Raw genomic sequence first — 18,977 nt, 5'->3', positions numbered from 1 at the left:
AAAGTGACCTGACGTTGCCCATATCCTTAAGTCACTATTCATCAAAATGAAAATAATTTTATTTTTAAGAAGAACAACTGTTAGCTGTGTTAAATCTGAGGGCATAAAATTTTGATTCAGCATTTTATGCTCATAGAAGACATAAATATGTTTTGTAACATTCCATTGAGAGTAATTGTCAATCAATGATCACTAAAGAGCTGCCTACTTTGACAGAATTTCCAAACGTGAATCTGTGTCTTGAATAATATACACAAACTCCTTGTCAAAAGTTATCATATAGAAGGAAAAGCCAATATTCTTATTTCCCTTTGGAAAATCTGCTGGGAAAATATGCTTGGAATAAGGATGAAAACTAGTTTTATGCAGCATTGTAAATGATGGTTATTACTTAATCTGAGTTTCCGGAGAGTACAAATAATAAAGTTAAGTTTTCAGGCCTAGATAATGATTGTTTTCACTCTTCTTTGAAAAGGGAGAAAATTAAAATAATCATTTTCTAGCCCTATTTTAAACAAGATTTTAACACAGAAAATACAAATCTAGTGCTTCTTACATAAATGTCACTCGATTACCATATGCTCCAGTCCAGTCGCTCTTAGTAGAGTTCAGTATTCCTGCGAGATTTGAACAATATCAGAGATCAGTCCCTGGAAATATGACTTATAAATATCTTGCTGTCCCCTGCACTATCTTTAGCCATGTGTAATTTCTCACTAAAGCACTGCGGATTTCTCTGCTTTGAGGGGTTTAGCAGAGAAAACACTGGAGTGTGTATTCAAGCAGTGAGCTGAGACAGAGGAGAGTATTTTCCCTAAAAATAGAAGTTGACCACTAGACCACCTGAAGTAGAAGGCATGAAAGACTTTCTATTAACACCTCCCAGTCCTAGCTGAGGATACAAGTAACAGCACACTTCAAGAAACTCTATGATTAGCTACTTCACTGATAATTTTTAAAGTCTTGGATTTAATTTTTTTAATGGTCTTTGACTATACCAAGGATAAAACATAAAATCAGGAGGTTTTTTTTTTAATAGGACAGGTTTCTCTCATATCCATAAAGAGATTAAAAATACTAAAAGCTAATGGAAACAGGGTGTCCAGGGAGTAAAGACCTGCATGAAAAGCAGAATTTATGTCACAATTGTTTATCTGATTGAATGGTACCAGTAAATTAGATTACTTGACCTCTATTTGGAGACTCTAAAATTCCTGTCTGCACATAGTTTTTCCTAAAGTCACTGGGCATTTTAGCAAGAGGAGAACAAGGGTTTCTAAGGAAGACTTCCTAGAATTGACATACAGGGTCTACCTTGGAGCTATTATAGGTTCAGTTCCAGACCACTGCCACAAAGTGAATATTGCAATAAAGTGAGTCAAATGAATTTTTTGGTTTCCCAGTGCATATAAAAATTATGTTTATACTATCCTGTAGTCTATTTGGTGTGCAAAGCATTATGTCTATAAAAACAATGTACATACCTTAATTAAAAAATACTTTATTGCTAAAAATATGCAAACCACCATCTGAGTTTTCAGCAAGTCCTACTCTTTTTCCTGGTGGAGGGTCTTGCCTTGATGTTGATGGCGGCCGACCGATCAGGGTAGTGATTGCTAAAGGCTGAGGTGGCTGTGGCAATTTCTTAAAATAAGGCAACAGTGAAGTTTGCCACATCAATTGACTCTTCCTTTCACAAATAATTTCTCTGTAGTATGTGATGCTGTTTGAAGGCATTTTACCCATAATAGCACTTTCAAAATTGGAGTCAATCCTTTCAAACCCTGCCAGTGCTTTATCACCGAAGTTCGTTATATTCTAAATCCTTTGTTGTCATTTCAACAATTTTCACAGCATCTGCACCAGGAGTAGATTCCATCTTAAGAAACCACTTTCTTTGCTCATCCATAAGAAGCAACTCCTCATCCATTCAAGTTTTATCATGAGATTGCAGCAATTCAGTCCCATCTTCAGGCTCTATTTATAATTCTAGTTTTCTTGCTATTTCTACCATATCTGCAGTTACTTCCCCCACTGAAGTCTTGAATAACTCAATGTCATCCATAGGGTTGGAATTAATTTCTTCAAAATTCCTGTTAAGTTGGTATTTTGACCTCTTCCCATGAATCACAAATGTTCTTAATGACATCTAGAAGGGTGATTCTTTTCCAGAAGGTTTTCAATTTACTTTGCCCAAATCCATCAGAGCAATCACTCTCTATGGCCTTTTGAAACGTATTTCTTAAATAGTAAGACTTGAAAGTTGAAATTACTCCTTGACCAATGGGCTGCAGAATGGATGTTGAATTAGCAGGTATGAAACCAACATTATTCTCATTGTATATCTCCATCGTAGCTCATGGGTGACTATGTGCATTGTCAATGAGCAGTAATATTTTGAAAGGAATCATTTTTTTCTGAGCAGTAGGTCTCAACAGTGGGCTTAAAATATTCAGTAAAACATGTTGTAAAAAGAGGTACTGTCATCCAGGTTTTGTTCTTCCATTTATAGAGCATAGGCAGAATAGATAATTTAGCAAAATTCTTAAAGGGCCCTAGGATTTTTGGACTGGTTTCAACTTAAAGTCACCAAGTGCATTAGCCTCTAAAGAGAGTCAACCTACCCTGTGAAGCTTTGAAGCCAGGCATTGACTTCTCCTCTCCAGCTATGAAAGTCCTAGATGGCGTCTTCTTCCAAAATAAGGCTATTTCATCTACAGTGAAAAACAGTTGTTTAATGGAGCCACATTCATAAATTATGTTAGCTAGATCTTCTGGATAACTTGCTTTGGCTTCTACATCAACACTTAACTGCTTTACCTTACACTTTTATAAAGACAGCTTCTTTCCTTCAACCTTCTGAACCAATCTCTGCTAGGTTCAAATTCTTCTTCTACAGCTCCCTCTCCTCTCTCAGCTTTCACAGAATTGAACACACATTTCTCTTCTATCCCCCAAGCTCCTCCCACTCCCACTGCCCATCTTATGAGAATGACAAGGAGATCAATCTGGCTAAAGTCAGATCCATGGACTGAAAGTCAAAGCAAAGAAAGGGTTAAGCAAATACATAAGTCCAAAAGCAAACTTTTTTTTTTAACTTAAATATATATTTAGTTAGAATGATTAACTGGAATATCTTTAAATAGAGCAGGGGTGCCTGGCTGGCTCAGTTGGAAGAGCATGTGACTCTTGATCTTGGGGTTATGAGTTCAAGCCTCAAGTTGGGTGTAGAGATTACTTAAGAACAGAATCTTTAAAAAAAAAAAAAATTACTTCCCTGGAAGTCTGTTTCACAACACTGCCTTGTAGTGGTGCAGTTTCCCAGTTTCCCTCCGTGTTTTGAGCACAGGGTAATTGAAATTAGTATGAAAATAACTTTCTATGTTATTTCCATTGATGATTTAAAGGGATAAATGGATAATTTTTATATATATATATTAACATATATTTCTATGTATTTTAAAAATGCAAATGCACAACAAAATAGTGCAATTGCATTTTAAAATTTAGATTTGGGGTGATGAAAATATTCTCTATTTTGATCAGGGATGGTAGTTACATGAGTGTATACATTTAAGAAAAACTCATGAAACTCTACACTTAAGATCTTCCACAGTGTTTAAATTTTACCTCAATAAAAAAAATTAAGAAAAAGGTAAGTCAAATGAAAGAAAACTATAATAACTAACAGTATAGAAAAATAGCAAAATGGTGATAGAATACCTGAATGATCCAAGTTTGGGGAACACTGGCCAATGGAAAGGTGAATGATGCCCACAGAGTAGAATCCAAAAGGAAACTAAGTAAGTTTTGAATTCTGCCTGTGACTCTTCCCAAGGGGTTCCTCTGCTTACTATTCTTTTCAGAGATTTCTCTCTGCCTGGGGCTAGAAGCCAGCAGTAGGGATCTATTTTAATATTTATCTCTGGGGAAGGATGCATATAAAGCTAGTGAATCAAGTGAATTTCAGTACATGAATTCCATATTAATAGCAAGCTTATTAATTAACACAAATATCTAGACATCTAGTCATAAAATGTAAGCAACTTATCCTGCAACAGGGCTAATGAAAATTTCCTGATTATGAAGAATTTTTGCAATAATTTTGGGGAAAAATATTTTTTCATCAGAAAATATAATAGCCTAATTTCCTCATACATAAATGTATAAATCAAGACAGTTATCATTAATTTTGTAACACAAAGTGTTACAAGTTACTCTTGGCAGTAATAAAAGCGAAGTGTTAGGAAAAAAGATACCCATACATACACACATAATTTCTGTATATAAGCCAAAAAAATGAGAAAACATAATGACAAAGAGATCCTTTTCCAATTAGTAACAGTATCTGAGATAGTCTTAATTAGAAATATGTAAAATTCTACATTAAAAAAACTAAAGAGAAATGAATAGAGAGGTTGTGTTTCTACATGGGTGTATTTAATATTATAAACTTATAAATTCTCCCCAAATTAACACATAGATTTTCTACAATACCAATCATCATCTCAACAGAATTTTTCTTGGGACTTCACTATATAATTCTAAAGTTCATTTGTATGTAGTTAAAATGATTTAAATTGTGCCTTTATTGGGGTTTCCAGAGGAAAGGCAAGGTAGGGTAGGGTGAACAGTTCAGGATTGGCTAGTTTGAATAATTCTGGAGGGCTCTGGCCTATAGGAATGGTCTCCAGTTGCCTGGTACTCAATTCTGGGATGATTTAGGGCAATGGAAATAGTGGCTTGGTATTTCAGAGTTTGGTAAGAAGTCAGTTGAGGTTGATAAGGGTTTGGGACTGGTTGATTTGCATATGAAAGATGTACCCCTTGCTACCCGTAAGGGGAAGACCTTCCCCAGCCAGAAAGGTTTTTTAAAATGTCAAAATATCATAATATACAGAAAATACATATATACATTATACATATATATACACACACACATATACATATGCAAAGACACAATACAATTTGAAAAAGTAAAGATAAGAACTATGAAAACAATTTTAAAAAATTATACAAATGAAGGATCACAAATCCACACATTAAAGAAAAGATAAACAATAACTAAGGCAATTTGAAATTTGTTTTAAGACCAGATAGATGAATAGATACAGAAGTAGGTGTTTTGACACATCAAATGTCATATGTTACATGATGAAGATGGCATATTGTATATTATAAAGAAGGTAAAAAACAGTAAAGAAGGGAAACATTACTTGCTAGTCAATAAATGGTATTGGAATAGCTGGCAGTGTCGGGAGGACAAATGTCTTTTTCCTCTACCCTTTTATGTTCTCAGTGGAGGTCCCGGTAACAAAAACAGATTAACAAGAGAAAAGCATACAGATTTAGGGGCACCTGGGTGAGTCAGCTGAGTATCCAACTCTTGATTTCAGCTCAGGTTATGATCTCAGGCTCCTGGGATCAACCCCCAACTTGGGCTCCATACTTAGTGGGGGGTTTGCTTGAGGGTTCTCTCTCTCCTTCTCCCTTTGCCCCTCCCCCCTGCTCACACACACTCTCTCTCTCAAATAAGTAAATAAATCTTTTAAAAAAGCAAACAACAACAAGCATACAGATTTATTTAATGTAAGTTTTATGTGACATGGCAGCCTTCATTAAGGACATGAACACCCAAAGAAGCAGTTAAACCTGAGTTTTTAAGCTAGGTTTGAAGAGTAGAAGGTCATGGGAAAATGTGACAGGACATGAAAGGGAAGGAGCTAAGTGTAGGAAACTGTGGAAATGGCAAGGCTTACTCCCTCAGATTCTTCTCAGGCTCCCTCTACCTTCAGAGATAAGAATGCTTCTTTCCTCCCATTGTAAGGATGACATCTTACATGAGGCTCTTATACCCTGCTCCAGGGAAAGTCAGAAAACTCTTCCTACACCTGCCATATCACAAATTCCTTCAGCTTGAAAAATTCAATATACCAAGATGCCATGTTTGGGGTAGTATGTCCTGAATCCCATCTTAGCAGCAAGTTGCATAAAATTTTTATACCCTATCCTTGTATCTCATATAAAAATAAATCCATATTCCCATAATAATAGCTAACATTTGTGAAATGTTTTCTATGTTCTAAGCCCTGTGTCATGCGCTTTACACAAATTGTCAGAGCAATCTTTACACAAATTGTCAGAGTCAGAGTCTTTGCAATACTTCCATTCTTCCCACGTAACAGGAGATTGAGAGCTTACAGAGTTAAGTAGCTAACTTAAGATCACTCTGCTAGTAGGTGACAGAGCCAGGATTCATGCCTCGACAGTCTACCTCTAAATGTTCTTCTTCTTACTCACTCCACTGCATTATTATCTATGAAGAAGTCTATGCTAAGTAATAAGTAAAAAATCTCAGAAATGTAGATGTGACCACATACAAATATTTAACCTCCATATTTCCAGGAAAAAAATAATGGAAAAGCAAGCAATATGCTGGGAAAAGCATATACTGAAATGATGACAAAAAATTAATATTTTCATGACTAGCATATAAAATGTTCATATAAATTTGCAAGCAAATATTAAGAACTCAGACATAGACAATTTATTACCTCAAGTCAAAGAAATGCAAATTAAAACAACAAAGTATGATGTACACTGGTGACAACATCTTTATATGACAACACCTGTCGATGACTGTGGCATTTGCATGCACCACTGCTAAGAGTGAACAACCCGATGTGTTTCTATAGCTGTCCCAGGGATCCTTCTACCAGGAGTTGTCAGAAGGAAACCAAACATGTGGTGGGAAAGGAAGCAATATTCATGGAGATTTTCATCAAAGTGTGACCAACAGCAATAGAAGAAAGATTAAATGAATCACAACATATTTTGTTTTAATGAAAGGGCAGTCTTTCAAAGCATGTCACAAAAGCTCTAAAACCCTAAAAGAAAAAAAAAGTTTTACTATGTAAGTACAACAAAAGAACTACAAAAAAGGAAAACTGAGAAAATGTTTGCAGCATATTAACAAAGTATTAACAATCAATAACTAAAGAGAGCACCTACAATTTAATAAAAAAAAAAATGAGAGAGAGAAGCCAGCCTATGGAAGAAACAGACAAGAGTATAAATAGGCAGTTTTCAGAAGAAATACAATGTCTAATAAATACTTTAATAAATGCTCAACCTCGGGGCGCCTGGGTGGCTCAGTCAGTTAAACGTCTGCCTTCAGCTCAGGTCCTGATCCTGTGGTCTTGGGAGGGCGCCCTGCTTCTCCCTTTCCTGCTGCTGCCCCTGCTTGTGCATGCTCTCTCTCTCTCATATAAATAAATAAATAAATAAAATCTTAAAAAAAAAGTGCTTAACCTCTTTTAAAAAAAAATAGATAACAGCAAATGAAAATAACAATATTATTGTTATTTTGCATCTCCTTTTAAATATTGGCAAATATGTAAAGATTGGTGATACCTAAAGCTGGCAAGACAGTAGGAAAAGCACTGGTGGGAGTACTCAGATGTAACTGGTTTGAAGAGAATTTGACAATACTTGACTAGAATTTTTAACTTTTATTTTGAAATAATTTTAGATTTACAGAAAGTTGCATATACAGCTCAAAAGAGTTCCCATATATCCTTCACCCAGCCTCCCCTAATGTTAACATTACACATAATCATAGTACAATTGTCAAAATAGAAATTAACATTGCTACAAAACCATTAACTGAATAAAGACCTAATTCAAATTTCATCAGTTTTCCCATTGATGTTCTTCTTCTGTTTCAGGACTCAAACTAGGATCTCACATTACATTTGGTTGTTATGCTTCCATAGTTTCCCTCAATATTTAACAATTTTTCAGTCTTTCCTTATATATAACCAGATTTTAAACACACACACTTTACCCCAGCAATTTCACTTATAGGAATTATTCTGCTGAAATTTGTGCACAAATGTACAAAAATGCACAAAGATGCTTATTTTCAGATTTTGAAATAGTGAAATGTTAGAGGTGGGGCAGCAAGAGGGAAGAAAATGACTTGAACTTTCCATTTTACATACTTTTGTAACCCTTGGTATTTTTTCACTAGCATGTATTATATAAATTTATTATAAAAATAAAACAAATTATAAAGAAAAAAGACTGGTAATGGCTAGAGTTGGCAAGTTAAGGCAGTCTAGACATTCCCTTACACTAGTAACGGGACTGTAAGTGGTACAATAATGTAGGGGGATTTTTTTTGGATGGGAAATGTTTAGCAATTTGGCAAAATTTAGAATGTGCCTACTCTTTGACTCAGCAAGTCCTCTTCTAGCAATTTTTAGTGTAGAAATATTTACAGAAACATTTAAAGAGATTTGTGTACAATGATGTTGCTGCATTTTTATTTATAATTTTGCTAATCCAGAATCAACCTAAATATCCAGGAGAGTGTTCAATAAATGAAGAAACTTCTATAAAAAGATATGCTATGCAAATGGGTTAGATCTGGTAGATCTCTGACTCGAGAAGATGTCCATAATATATTATTGAATGAAAAAGGTAAGGTTTAATTCATTCCATTTATGTTAACAAAGTATATATACTTTATACATATAAATATTATATTTTATTTACTCATAAAAATTTATTTGCACATATAACACATACACTTATACATGCATAAAGTATATAAAATTATTAACAGTGGTTTTTTTTCAGAACTGAAATTATAGTTGGGAAAGAATTTATATCTGCTCTTTTTTGTTTTCTCATAATGCTACTTCACTAATTAAAAAAACTCTTAAAATAAGAACCATAAAACATGAAAAAGATTGTGACATAATACATAAATGAAAACATTAACAGCACATTACTCAATGATTAAAACTATGCAAATAAACATGTATATAGAAATAACTGTAAAGAAATGCATAAAATTAATTAAAAATTTTTAATTGAGGGGATGGATTGTGGATGATTTAAAAAATTCTGTCCTCCAAATATAATGTTATTATATTACTTTGAAAAAATTAAATGATTAAAATGTGGATCTTACTTTTAAAAACAGAATTTTACTTTTTTCTAATAGAACTATGATGCTATTGTAAGTCTGAAAATTTTAAATGTCCTTCCTATTTCTTAGAAATTAGAAAAGTACTAGGCTTTATTAAACAAGCACCTACTAAAATACAGTAAACTCTATGCTATTATAATGGCTTTTCATGTTACCTTTATAACAGTCACATAAGGTAGTTATTATGGTTCCCAAATCAGAGATTAATCCAATGAGGCTCAAAGACGTTAACTTGCCAAAGGTCACAGAACTAGCCCTTGAAGGCAGATCTGGCTCATTCATAAGTTTCTATTCTTTCCACCACAATATGCTGTTTCCTGAATATTTGTTTTTATATTCAAACATCTTTCAGAATCTGTAACAGGCAACACCATCAGCTACTCCACCCATTTCCTGATACACTACTATTTTTATTCTTTCATTTCTTTATTTCTAGGGCCAACTGACCCAGATATTCACTCTGGTCTGCACAAGTCCTTTGACATTCTGAAATTACTTACTGAGCTGTTATAAATATTTCATGGAATATTAGAGCAGAAAGGGACTTAGAGACAATCTAGACCTTCCCCTTCTTTTTTTTCAAGTGGGACTCAGAGATTAGTGAGGCTTACTCTAATTCTCTTTCATTCAGACTGCTCCACTGGGCAGAGCGGTGGTCAGGTGAAAAGGTGTGTGTGCCTAATACTATTCCCCTCTATCTGAACGGGTAGCCACATGCGGCTGAAGAGCTCAAAGAAGGAGCCTATGGGAATGGCAGAGGCGTTTAGATAGAGCTCTCCTACTTGACCCAAGAAGCACTGTTCCTAGTAGGCACTTAGCAATGGTATTCAAGGTGGCAACATTCTTACATCTTGGTTCAAAGAGGCAGCAGCACCTGCCAGTGCAGCTCAGCACAGGCCAACACAGAACTCGGACAACTTATTCCTCAAGGTCCTCTCATGATTCAAGGGAGGCAGGTGACACTGTGGTTACCTTTGATCTATCAAGCCCATTTGGGGAATTTATCCTATAAAAATAACGGCATCAGTATTTAAAGATATACATACAAGGAAGTTTATGAAAGCACTGCATGTAGCAGTTATCAAACCATACCCGTGACTTGAAAACTCCCACACGTTGATTGACTAACTGTGATGTATCTGCTACGGTAGGCTCTGCAGAAGGTTAAAAACAGATCTGTATCTGTTAGCCTTAAGTAGTTAAATCTGTAGAATAACATATAATCAGATCTCGTTGTTGTAAAAACAAGACAATCACAAAACACTTATACACAATACATATACACATTTGTTTACATAAATATAAATAAATAGACTGTTAAGATTTGCAACCCAGGATAAGGAGCTGTACAGCCAACTACCTTACTTTTTTATCATTCATCTCTGTATTGAATTTTTGGCAGTGGTAAACATCCCTATACCTATTTTCTTCATTCACAAACCAAAGACAACCCTGACTCTCTCACATAATTGTTGTTGATTCAAATGAAGTAACATAGGTGTATGTCTAGCCTTAGCAGGCACTTAATACATATTATTATTTTTTATTGTTATTATTACCTTTTGCTTTCACACCAACAGCTTCTTCTTGTCCACATACAGAGTTTTATATAAAACAGTTCCATCTTTAAAAAATACTATCTTCAGGGGAGCCTGGGGGGCTCAGTCAGTTAAGCTTCTGACTCTTGGTTTCAGCTCAGGTCATGATCTCAGGGTTGTGAGACTGAGCCCCACATCAGGCTCCGAGCTCAGCACGGGGTCTGCTCAGGATTCTCTCTCTCCCTCTCCCTTTGCCCCTCTGCCTGCTTGCTCTCTCTCTCTCTCTCTAAAATAAATAAAATCTTTAAAATAAATAAGTAAATAAATAAAATCTTAAAAAACACAGTATCTTCAATATCCATAGATCCAAAATGTATAGAAAAATAAAAACTGCTTTATTAGGTGAAATTAACACTCAAACTCTAATACGATTAGCCTGTTAATACTTTAATAAAAACTAAGGAAAACTAATATTAAATAAAAGTACCTAAGGAGCACTGTGTGGCTACCGTGAATTCCTTGACTTCTCTAACTATAAATGATCTCCTTTGTAAGGTGATGATGACAATGTCTGCTATGCCTTCTTCCCAAGGGTCTGAAGTGAAAGACAATGTTTATGGAAATGCTTTGTAATCTGAAAGTGCTATATTGATGAAGAGTTGTTTTAAAGCTAGGATTGTGCCTGTTCATAAGGATGAAGTTCACGATTATTTAAGAGTCAAATATACAAAGTGATTCAGATATTTAAAAAGATACTAAAAAGTGATTTGGTATCTCAAAGATCGTAAAGGGATTTAAAAAGCAAAGAAGTGTTAAAAGAAGCTTTGGTATTATGGACCATCAGAACTGCAATCCTACTCTGGCTGTGCCTCTCTTGTTAGTCACTTAATACCCCTGGGAGCAGCTTCTTTGTAAGAACAATTATGGTAATACCTATTTCCCACTGGTATTGTAGGGGTCAAATGAGGCAATCTATCTTAGTGCTTCTCAGCTCTATCAGACCTAGCCACTCCCTTTTATAAGAAGCATTTTGAAACGTACCATTCTCTATTTTTTTTTTAAGATTTTTTTAATTTATTTATTTGAGAGAGAGAGAATGAGAGACAGAGAGCACGAGAGGGAAGAGGGCAGAGGGAGAAGCAGACCCCCTGCTGAGCAGGGAGCCCGATGCGGGACTCGATCCCGGGACTCCAGGATCATGACCTGAGCCGAAGGCAGTCGCTTAACCAACTGAGCCACCCAGGCGCCCTTACCATTCTCTATTCTTAAATGAAAGTCTTAGACCACTAACTGTAACCCCAATATGTAGACTGGTCCAGATAGAAGCTGTATTCTCTTCCTTCCCTTTGCCACTGGGTGTGGCCATATTACTAAATTTTGCCAATGGGATGTCAGAGAAATGACATGTGCAGCTTCAAGTTCATGTTTTCTTGTTCACCTAATTGTTTGCACTCCTTTTCCACTTTACCTCTTTTCATGGGCCAGAATGTAGATGTGATAATGCAATCACCTTTTGACCATATTGATTAGGACCAACCTGGGGGTTGGCATAACAATAAAACAGAAAAAACTTGGGAGTCTAAATGATCTTGTGGGGCAAAGCCTCTTCCAATCCTGGATCATTGGCCCACATTTGGTCAGGTATACAATAAAGAGACAGATAAACTTCTGTCTTGTATGACTCCCTGTAATTTGGAGTCTCCTTGTTACAGCAATTGTAGCCTGTAACATAATTAATGTATCTGACTACATGAATAATTTCAAAATACTATAACTGTAATATAAAAGAGAAATAAAATATATTTATAATAAAATAAAAATGCATTTCTATATGTGTATGCTTGAGAACAACTACATTTGAAGACATAATCAGTAAGATAAATGCCAGTCATCCTTATCATGAATAAATAAGTTTGGATAAAGTCAATCTGTACTGGTCTATAGAAAAATGTACCAACAGAAGTAGTGGTGGACATAAGAACAGAAACTACTTTTTTCTTTTTTTACTTATAACTTTATTGTAGACATACTTCACTCATTCTTTTTTTAAAAATATTTTATTTATTTATTTATTTAAGAGAGAGAATGAGAGAGAGCATGAGTGGGGGAGGAGGGGCATAGGGAGAGGGAAAAGCAGACTCCCTGCTGAGCAGGGAGCCCAATGCAGTGCTCTATCCCAGGACCTTGGGATCATGACCTGAGCTGAAGGCAGGCACTTAACCAACTGAGCCACCCAGGTGCCCCATACTTCATTCATTCTTTTATTATTCTTATTAATTTACATATCTGACTTCTAGACTGTAGGAAAGTATCTGCATTTCCTTTTTTTATTTATTTAAGTTTTAGGTAGTTAACATACAGTGCAATATTGGTTTCAGGAGTAGAATTCAGTGATTCATCACTTACATACAACACCCAGGACTCATCATAACAAGTGCCCTCCTAATACCCTTCACCCATCTAGCCCATCCAGGACCCACCTCCCTCCATCAACCCTCGGTTTGTTTTCTATCATTAAGAGTCTTCTATTGCTTGATTCCCTCTCTCCTTTTTTTCTTTTCCCCTTCCCATATGTTTATCTGTTTTCTTTCTTAAATGCCACATATGAGTGAGATCATTCTGAAATATGGCTTTTTGTCTAACATGTTATACTTCAGTATTATTTGAGTATAAACATATTCCAATATATATGTATATTGTATATACATATATATACAATAATATAACATATATGCATGCCACATCTTCTTCATTCATTCATCAGTTGATGGACATTTGGACTCCTCCATAGTTTGGCTATTGTTGATAATGCTGCCATAAACATCAGGGTGCATGTATTCCTTTGAATCTATATTTTTGTATCATTTGGGTAAATACCTAGCAGTGCAATTGCTGGATGGTAGGGTAGTTCTATTTTTAACATTTTGAGGAATCACCATACTGTTATCTAGAGTGGTTCCACCAGTTTGCATTCCCAACAAGAGAAGAAACAACAGGTGTTGGCAAGGATGTGAAACTACTTTTAAGTTAAGTAGTAACAGATCAGACATTTTATATAATGAAAGAAAAGAAACTAATCTTAATTGAAAGAGAGATAATATTCCAAAATAAATTATACATTGCCCAAGCATAGAAAATGAGAAGTATTATATTCTCCCAAATGAGTTTGGCAAAATAATTCCCTATAGGGGAAATAATTCTCTGTGTGCTATGACATGAGATGACCTAGTAACCAGATATCACAGAAATCCCACAACACATCAGGGTCACATTCAGTCTCTAGTACTTGAAAATAATTTGACCGTAACTTTTAATACATGAGGAAGAATGTCTTTTTTTTTTAAAGATTTTATTTATTTATTTAGAGAGAGGCAGGAAAGAGAGAGTGAAAGTGGGAAGAGGGGCAGAGGGAGAGAGAGAGAATCTCAAGCAGATTCCATGTTGAGTGCGGAGGCTGACACGGGACTCAACCTCACCACCCTGAGATCATGACTTGAGCTGAAATCAAGAGTTGGACACCCAATCAACTGAGCCACCCAGGTGCCCCGAGGAAGACTATCTTGATAATCTTGATAATAAATTACAAAAAGAAGCAATTTATTACATAAGATGTAATAAAGAATTTTAAGGTAGACTTTGGGGACAGTATCAAAGTAAGATTGGAAAACAACAGACTATCTAAAAATAATTTCAATCTGTAATATTTGTAACAGATTTCTTAGCATTATTCTAAAGTGTTACAAATATATAAAGGGTAGCAATACTATGAAATCTTTCCAAATGCTTATTTTTTGAAATTCAAAGAGATCAATATATTTATCTGTCAATTTAGTAATACTTGATTTTAAGACTGTTAAAAGGCATCTCAGATTTCTTGTTTCAGATTTGCAAATGTTTTCCATGGTATCTCAGTAATTGCACTTCTACTCTTTACAGCTAAATATGTAGTTAAATATGTTCCAATATGTTGAATAGAAAATAAGTAAATTATTCAATAATTTCGAGAACAGTGTGTTTATTCCATTTCAGTTTCCTGCTCTATAATAAGGCTTCTAAATTCCTTGGCTTTTTGTCTAACATGTTATACTTCAGTATTATTTTGTATTAAATCACTACACAATTAACAGTTGACCCTTGAACAACACAGGTTTGAACTGCACAGATCCACTTACACACAGATTTTTTACAGTACAGTATTGTATATGTATATTCTCTTCCTTATGATTTTAACATTTCTTTTTCTTTAGCTTACTTTATTGTAAGAATACAGTATATAATACATATAACATACAAAATATGTGTTAATTGTTTATGTTTTTATTACGGCTTTCAGTTGACAATAGGTTATTATTAGTTACGTTGTCGGGGAGTCAAATGTTATACATGGGCTTTTGACTGCAGCAGTCAGTGCTCCAACCCTGTGTTGTTCAAGGGTCAACTGTATATTTATAGTTTGTTGAGTCTAGCAGCACATTCAAAAGTCATGCCAAATGCATGACTTTTTGTGATACAGTTTGTTCCATGCATTGCAAGATAGCTAGTTTCCTTACCTTTGCTCAACAAAAAGCCCTGTATTTCCCCAAACCCCTGTAGCCCAAGACACTTCTACAAATTCTTAACACATTCCAAGACACATAGGGAAGTGTCTCTCAAATTATCTGTGTTAAAGGATCAGTTTTTTCCCCAGTATGCCCAAGATCTATACTTCTATACAATTAAAAATAAGTTACTAGGAAAAAAGTGAAATAGAAAATAAATACAAAATATAAGTTCCATTTTATCATTACACGCAACAGACAAAAATGACTCTGTTGAATTACTATACAAGTTTCTAAATGGTTCCTGTCATTTTTTGCTCTTATCTCATTGCAGACCAATAATAAATAGTTCACAGACTAGCTCTGGTCCACGGACCACACTTTAAATAGCACTGTCCTAGAGACAGTAGTCCCATATCCATTGAGAATCACTGGTAAAAATAAAGCAATATATAGAAATGTTAGTTATTATCTTTATCTTTTTTGATTCTAAATATCCTTTAGCAGAGACTAAAATAAACAATTCCACCCACATTAACAATCGTGCACTAGCCCACACGTTCCTGTCTAAATGGTCAGACATACACATAAGTACTATTTCCTTTCTTTTTAAGAGGCAACCTTGTCTTCTATGATATGGAATTCCTCTCTGCAAAGGTGCAACAACATTATTTAGCCAGTGAAAAGTACAGATTACTTTTACGAGTCAAAAAGCAAAAGGGTAAAACAAAATCAGATTTTAAAAGGACTCATGATAAAAATAAATAATACAAAAATAAAAGGACTCATGATATATACATAATCAGAATACAAAAATGATGCTTACCTTGTTGCCTGTCCATCTGTAGGTTTGTGACCAACATTTTTTCTGTTCTGCCAGGTTACATTCAACCTTCCCTGGGCCCACCCTGCACCAACCCCATATTAGAGGGGGTTATTAGAGGGATAGGCTCTCCTTTCAATCACAATTCTTTTTCTTATGACATCAATATATTATTTGTCTAAAAGAATTTAATTTAAGCATTGGGTCTTTCTCTTTTTAAGTACTGTCCTGTTAAGAATACTGTCACTTGAGGAGAATGTCAAGGTTCATCCTATCCCAATCATAGTTTTGACAATAAGTAGTTAAACATCTCCCTGCATACAATACACAGAATGACGTGTTAAATTTTTAAAATTCTTTTAAAATGCTATTGACTTTACAAATTTTATTTAAAAAAAATCTAGGTTTAGATTGATATAAATGGCTGATCTTATTCTCAACTTCAAGGTAAAGTCCATATTAAGCTGTGGATTTTAATTATTTAAATTTTCCACGAGATTGCACACATTCCAATAACATGGTACACAAAAAATATTTTAGTATATGAGAGTTTGTATGTGAAATACAATGTAAATAAAAGCAATTGCTAACTTGTTAACTTTAAATTTTTCTACTGTTCTAATTTCTAATAATTCTATAACACTGATATAAGTAGTCATAAATACTAAATTTCTAGTGTCAACCTGAGAAAGGAAACATATACTCAACCAACATTTAGAAGAAAAAACTCATTATATGTCATTTTGCTTTTAAATATTAATTCAATTTTCTTTTAAAAATAGCTTTAATCAAATGGAATTTGAAGTCTGCATATTTTATATAATGAAACATGATCTTACCCTTTTCTTGGCTACCACAGCAACTTTGCCATCTGCCTTGGATTTATCTGTAAGATAATGAAGTATGGCTATTTCAAAAAAATGCCTACACTCCTATTTAAATAAGTGCAACGTTATACAATTAGAATTTTCTACTTTTCTCATACTGTAATATGTGTTTTTAATGGTTCTTTGATCAAAATGCTAACAAACTCAACTTCCCAGAGTAGAACAAAATAATCCAAAAGTAATAGTATTAGGGATTCATATACTTATTTGACAAACCTCCTCCCTTAAATCTAATTAGGTAGATGTTCTCGAGTTAGAATCTAGAGTATCTTATTCTAGGTTCTGGTAAGCTTATGTACTCTCAAGTATATGGGATCTGGATGAAATCCCAGCGATCTCCTTGAACATCCACTCCATGCCAGACATGGGATAAAGACTTTACATAGACAATATCTTATTTAAACTTCATGATAATCTTGCAAAGTATATAGTCCATCACCATTTCACAGCCAAGAAAGTTGAGGCTAAGTACCATGCCTGAGGCCATGCAGTGGGGCCAGACCCATCTGATGGCAAGTCTCTAATCTTTATGTCTGCTGCCTCCATGTGGGATCCCTATGTAACACTCAACAAAAAAGAGGACTATAACCAAATAGAATACAGAAAATTATTTTAAGATTTTATTTTGATATATGCAAACCTGTGTGTGAATTAGTAAAAATTACTGGCAATAACAATTAATAATTGGATTTTTATGGGTTCAATGTTGAATCCCAATTACATGAATTGTACATAAATATTTACTCACACATTTGTTTTATTAACCTTAATATTATGGTAATGAAAAACGAATAGAGCTATGGACATTAGTATTAAGGTTTTAGGATTACATTTAATGTTAAAGAAGAACACATAGAAATTAAATTTATTGGGGCGCCTGGGTGGCTCAGTCGTTAAGCGTCTTCCTTGGGCTCAGGTCATGATCCCAGGGTCCTGGGATCAAGCCCCGCATCGCGCTCCCTGCTCCATGGGAAGCCTGCTTCTCCCTCTCCCTCTCCCACTCCCCCTGCTTGTGTTCCTTATCTCTCTGTCAAATAAATAAATAAAATTTTTAAAAAAAGAAAAAAGAAATTAAATTTATCAATATAGGACTATAATTCACAATGAACATGTAAAACTAACAAAAAGAATAAATATCCATGAATATAAGAGTATATAAATGCTTGCTATCTAAAAGCAAACTTTGCAGTAAGAAACAAATTATTGGCATAGAACACAGAAATCCAGAGAAGCAGGTTATTATATTTATACTTATAATTAGCTGGCCACATGTAAACTGCCCTCTTTCCTATGTTCAGCTGTGTGCTTGGAACAATCCCTTCCTCTGGAATACCCTTTTTCTTCCCACTGATGAATTTACAAGACCATTCACCATCACAGATGATTCCTCCACCTAGGAGAAATAACCATCTCTGTTGCAAAACCACAGCATCCCAGGACACAGAACTTTCCTCCTTGTATTATGGTTAGTTCTATATATGTCTAAGCACTCTGCAAAACTAGAATGTGCCTTAAAGACAGGGACCATGTTTTATATAAAGTAGGTGCTCAATATTTTTTTAATAATTAAAAATGTACATGTATTTTATTCAAAATCTTATATGGATCTGAAATATACATTTTACTTGAACAAACTAATATAATTTATTGGTTAAAATACATATAATATTTACATGGTATAAGTTACTATACTAGACAGTGTAAGGTATAAAACACTGTATATGTTCTCAGGCCTTTAGTTTCTTTATTGATAAACCAGGAGTAATTAATTATTATCTTATTGGTATATTATGAGATTCAAATAATAGAATTTATATAAAGTTCCTAAAACAATGTCTGGTAGCTAATAGATTATCAACAATGTTCTCTTTCATTTTAGCTAATAAAGACATTCTAGGGGTGTGTGTATGTGTGTTTGCGTGTGAGAGAGAGAGAGACAGAGAGAGAGAGAGAGCTAATCTTTGGAATACTAGCGAAAATAGTTTAGTGATGACACATTTTACTACTGTATCATCTTGTTAAGTGATTCTATCATTCTCCCATTTAAATAATTTGTTTTAGTCTTTTTAACATAGTTGGAAATAAACTGATAAGTAATGATGAAAGAGCAAAGATTATTGAAATTCCATAATTATTTCAAATTTCTAAAAGGGCCCTGATGATAATTACAAGATAGAATAAATTCTATTGTAT

At 34.4% G+C, this 18,977-nt stretch overlaps 1 protein-coding gene across 1 annotated transcript in view; it reads right to left on the bottom strand.

The window, feature by feature from the left end:
* The window catches only part of ZCWPW2 (zinc finger CW-type and PWWP domain containing 2), a 129,802-nt gene that overhangs the window by 15,442 nt on the left and 95,383 nt on the right, over nucleotides 1-18,977 (bottom strand). Inside the window, 1 exon segment of the mRNA XM_021678832.1 lies at nucleotides 16,737-16,783. Coding sequence (XP_021534507.1) covers nucleotides 16,737-16,783 — 47 coding nt within the window.

This window comes from Neomonachus schauinslandi, chromosome 1 (assembly GCF_002201575.2).
Source record: "Neomonachus schauinslandi chromosome 1, ASM220157v2, whole genome shotgun sequence".
Lineage (NCBI taxonomy): Eukaryota > Metazoa > Chordata > Mammalia > Carnivora > Phocidae > Neomonachus > Neomonachus schauinslandi.
This window is presented reverse-complemented; position numbering and strand designations above follow the sequence as displayed.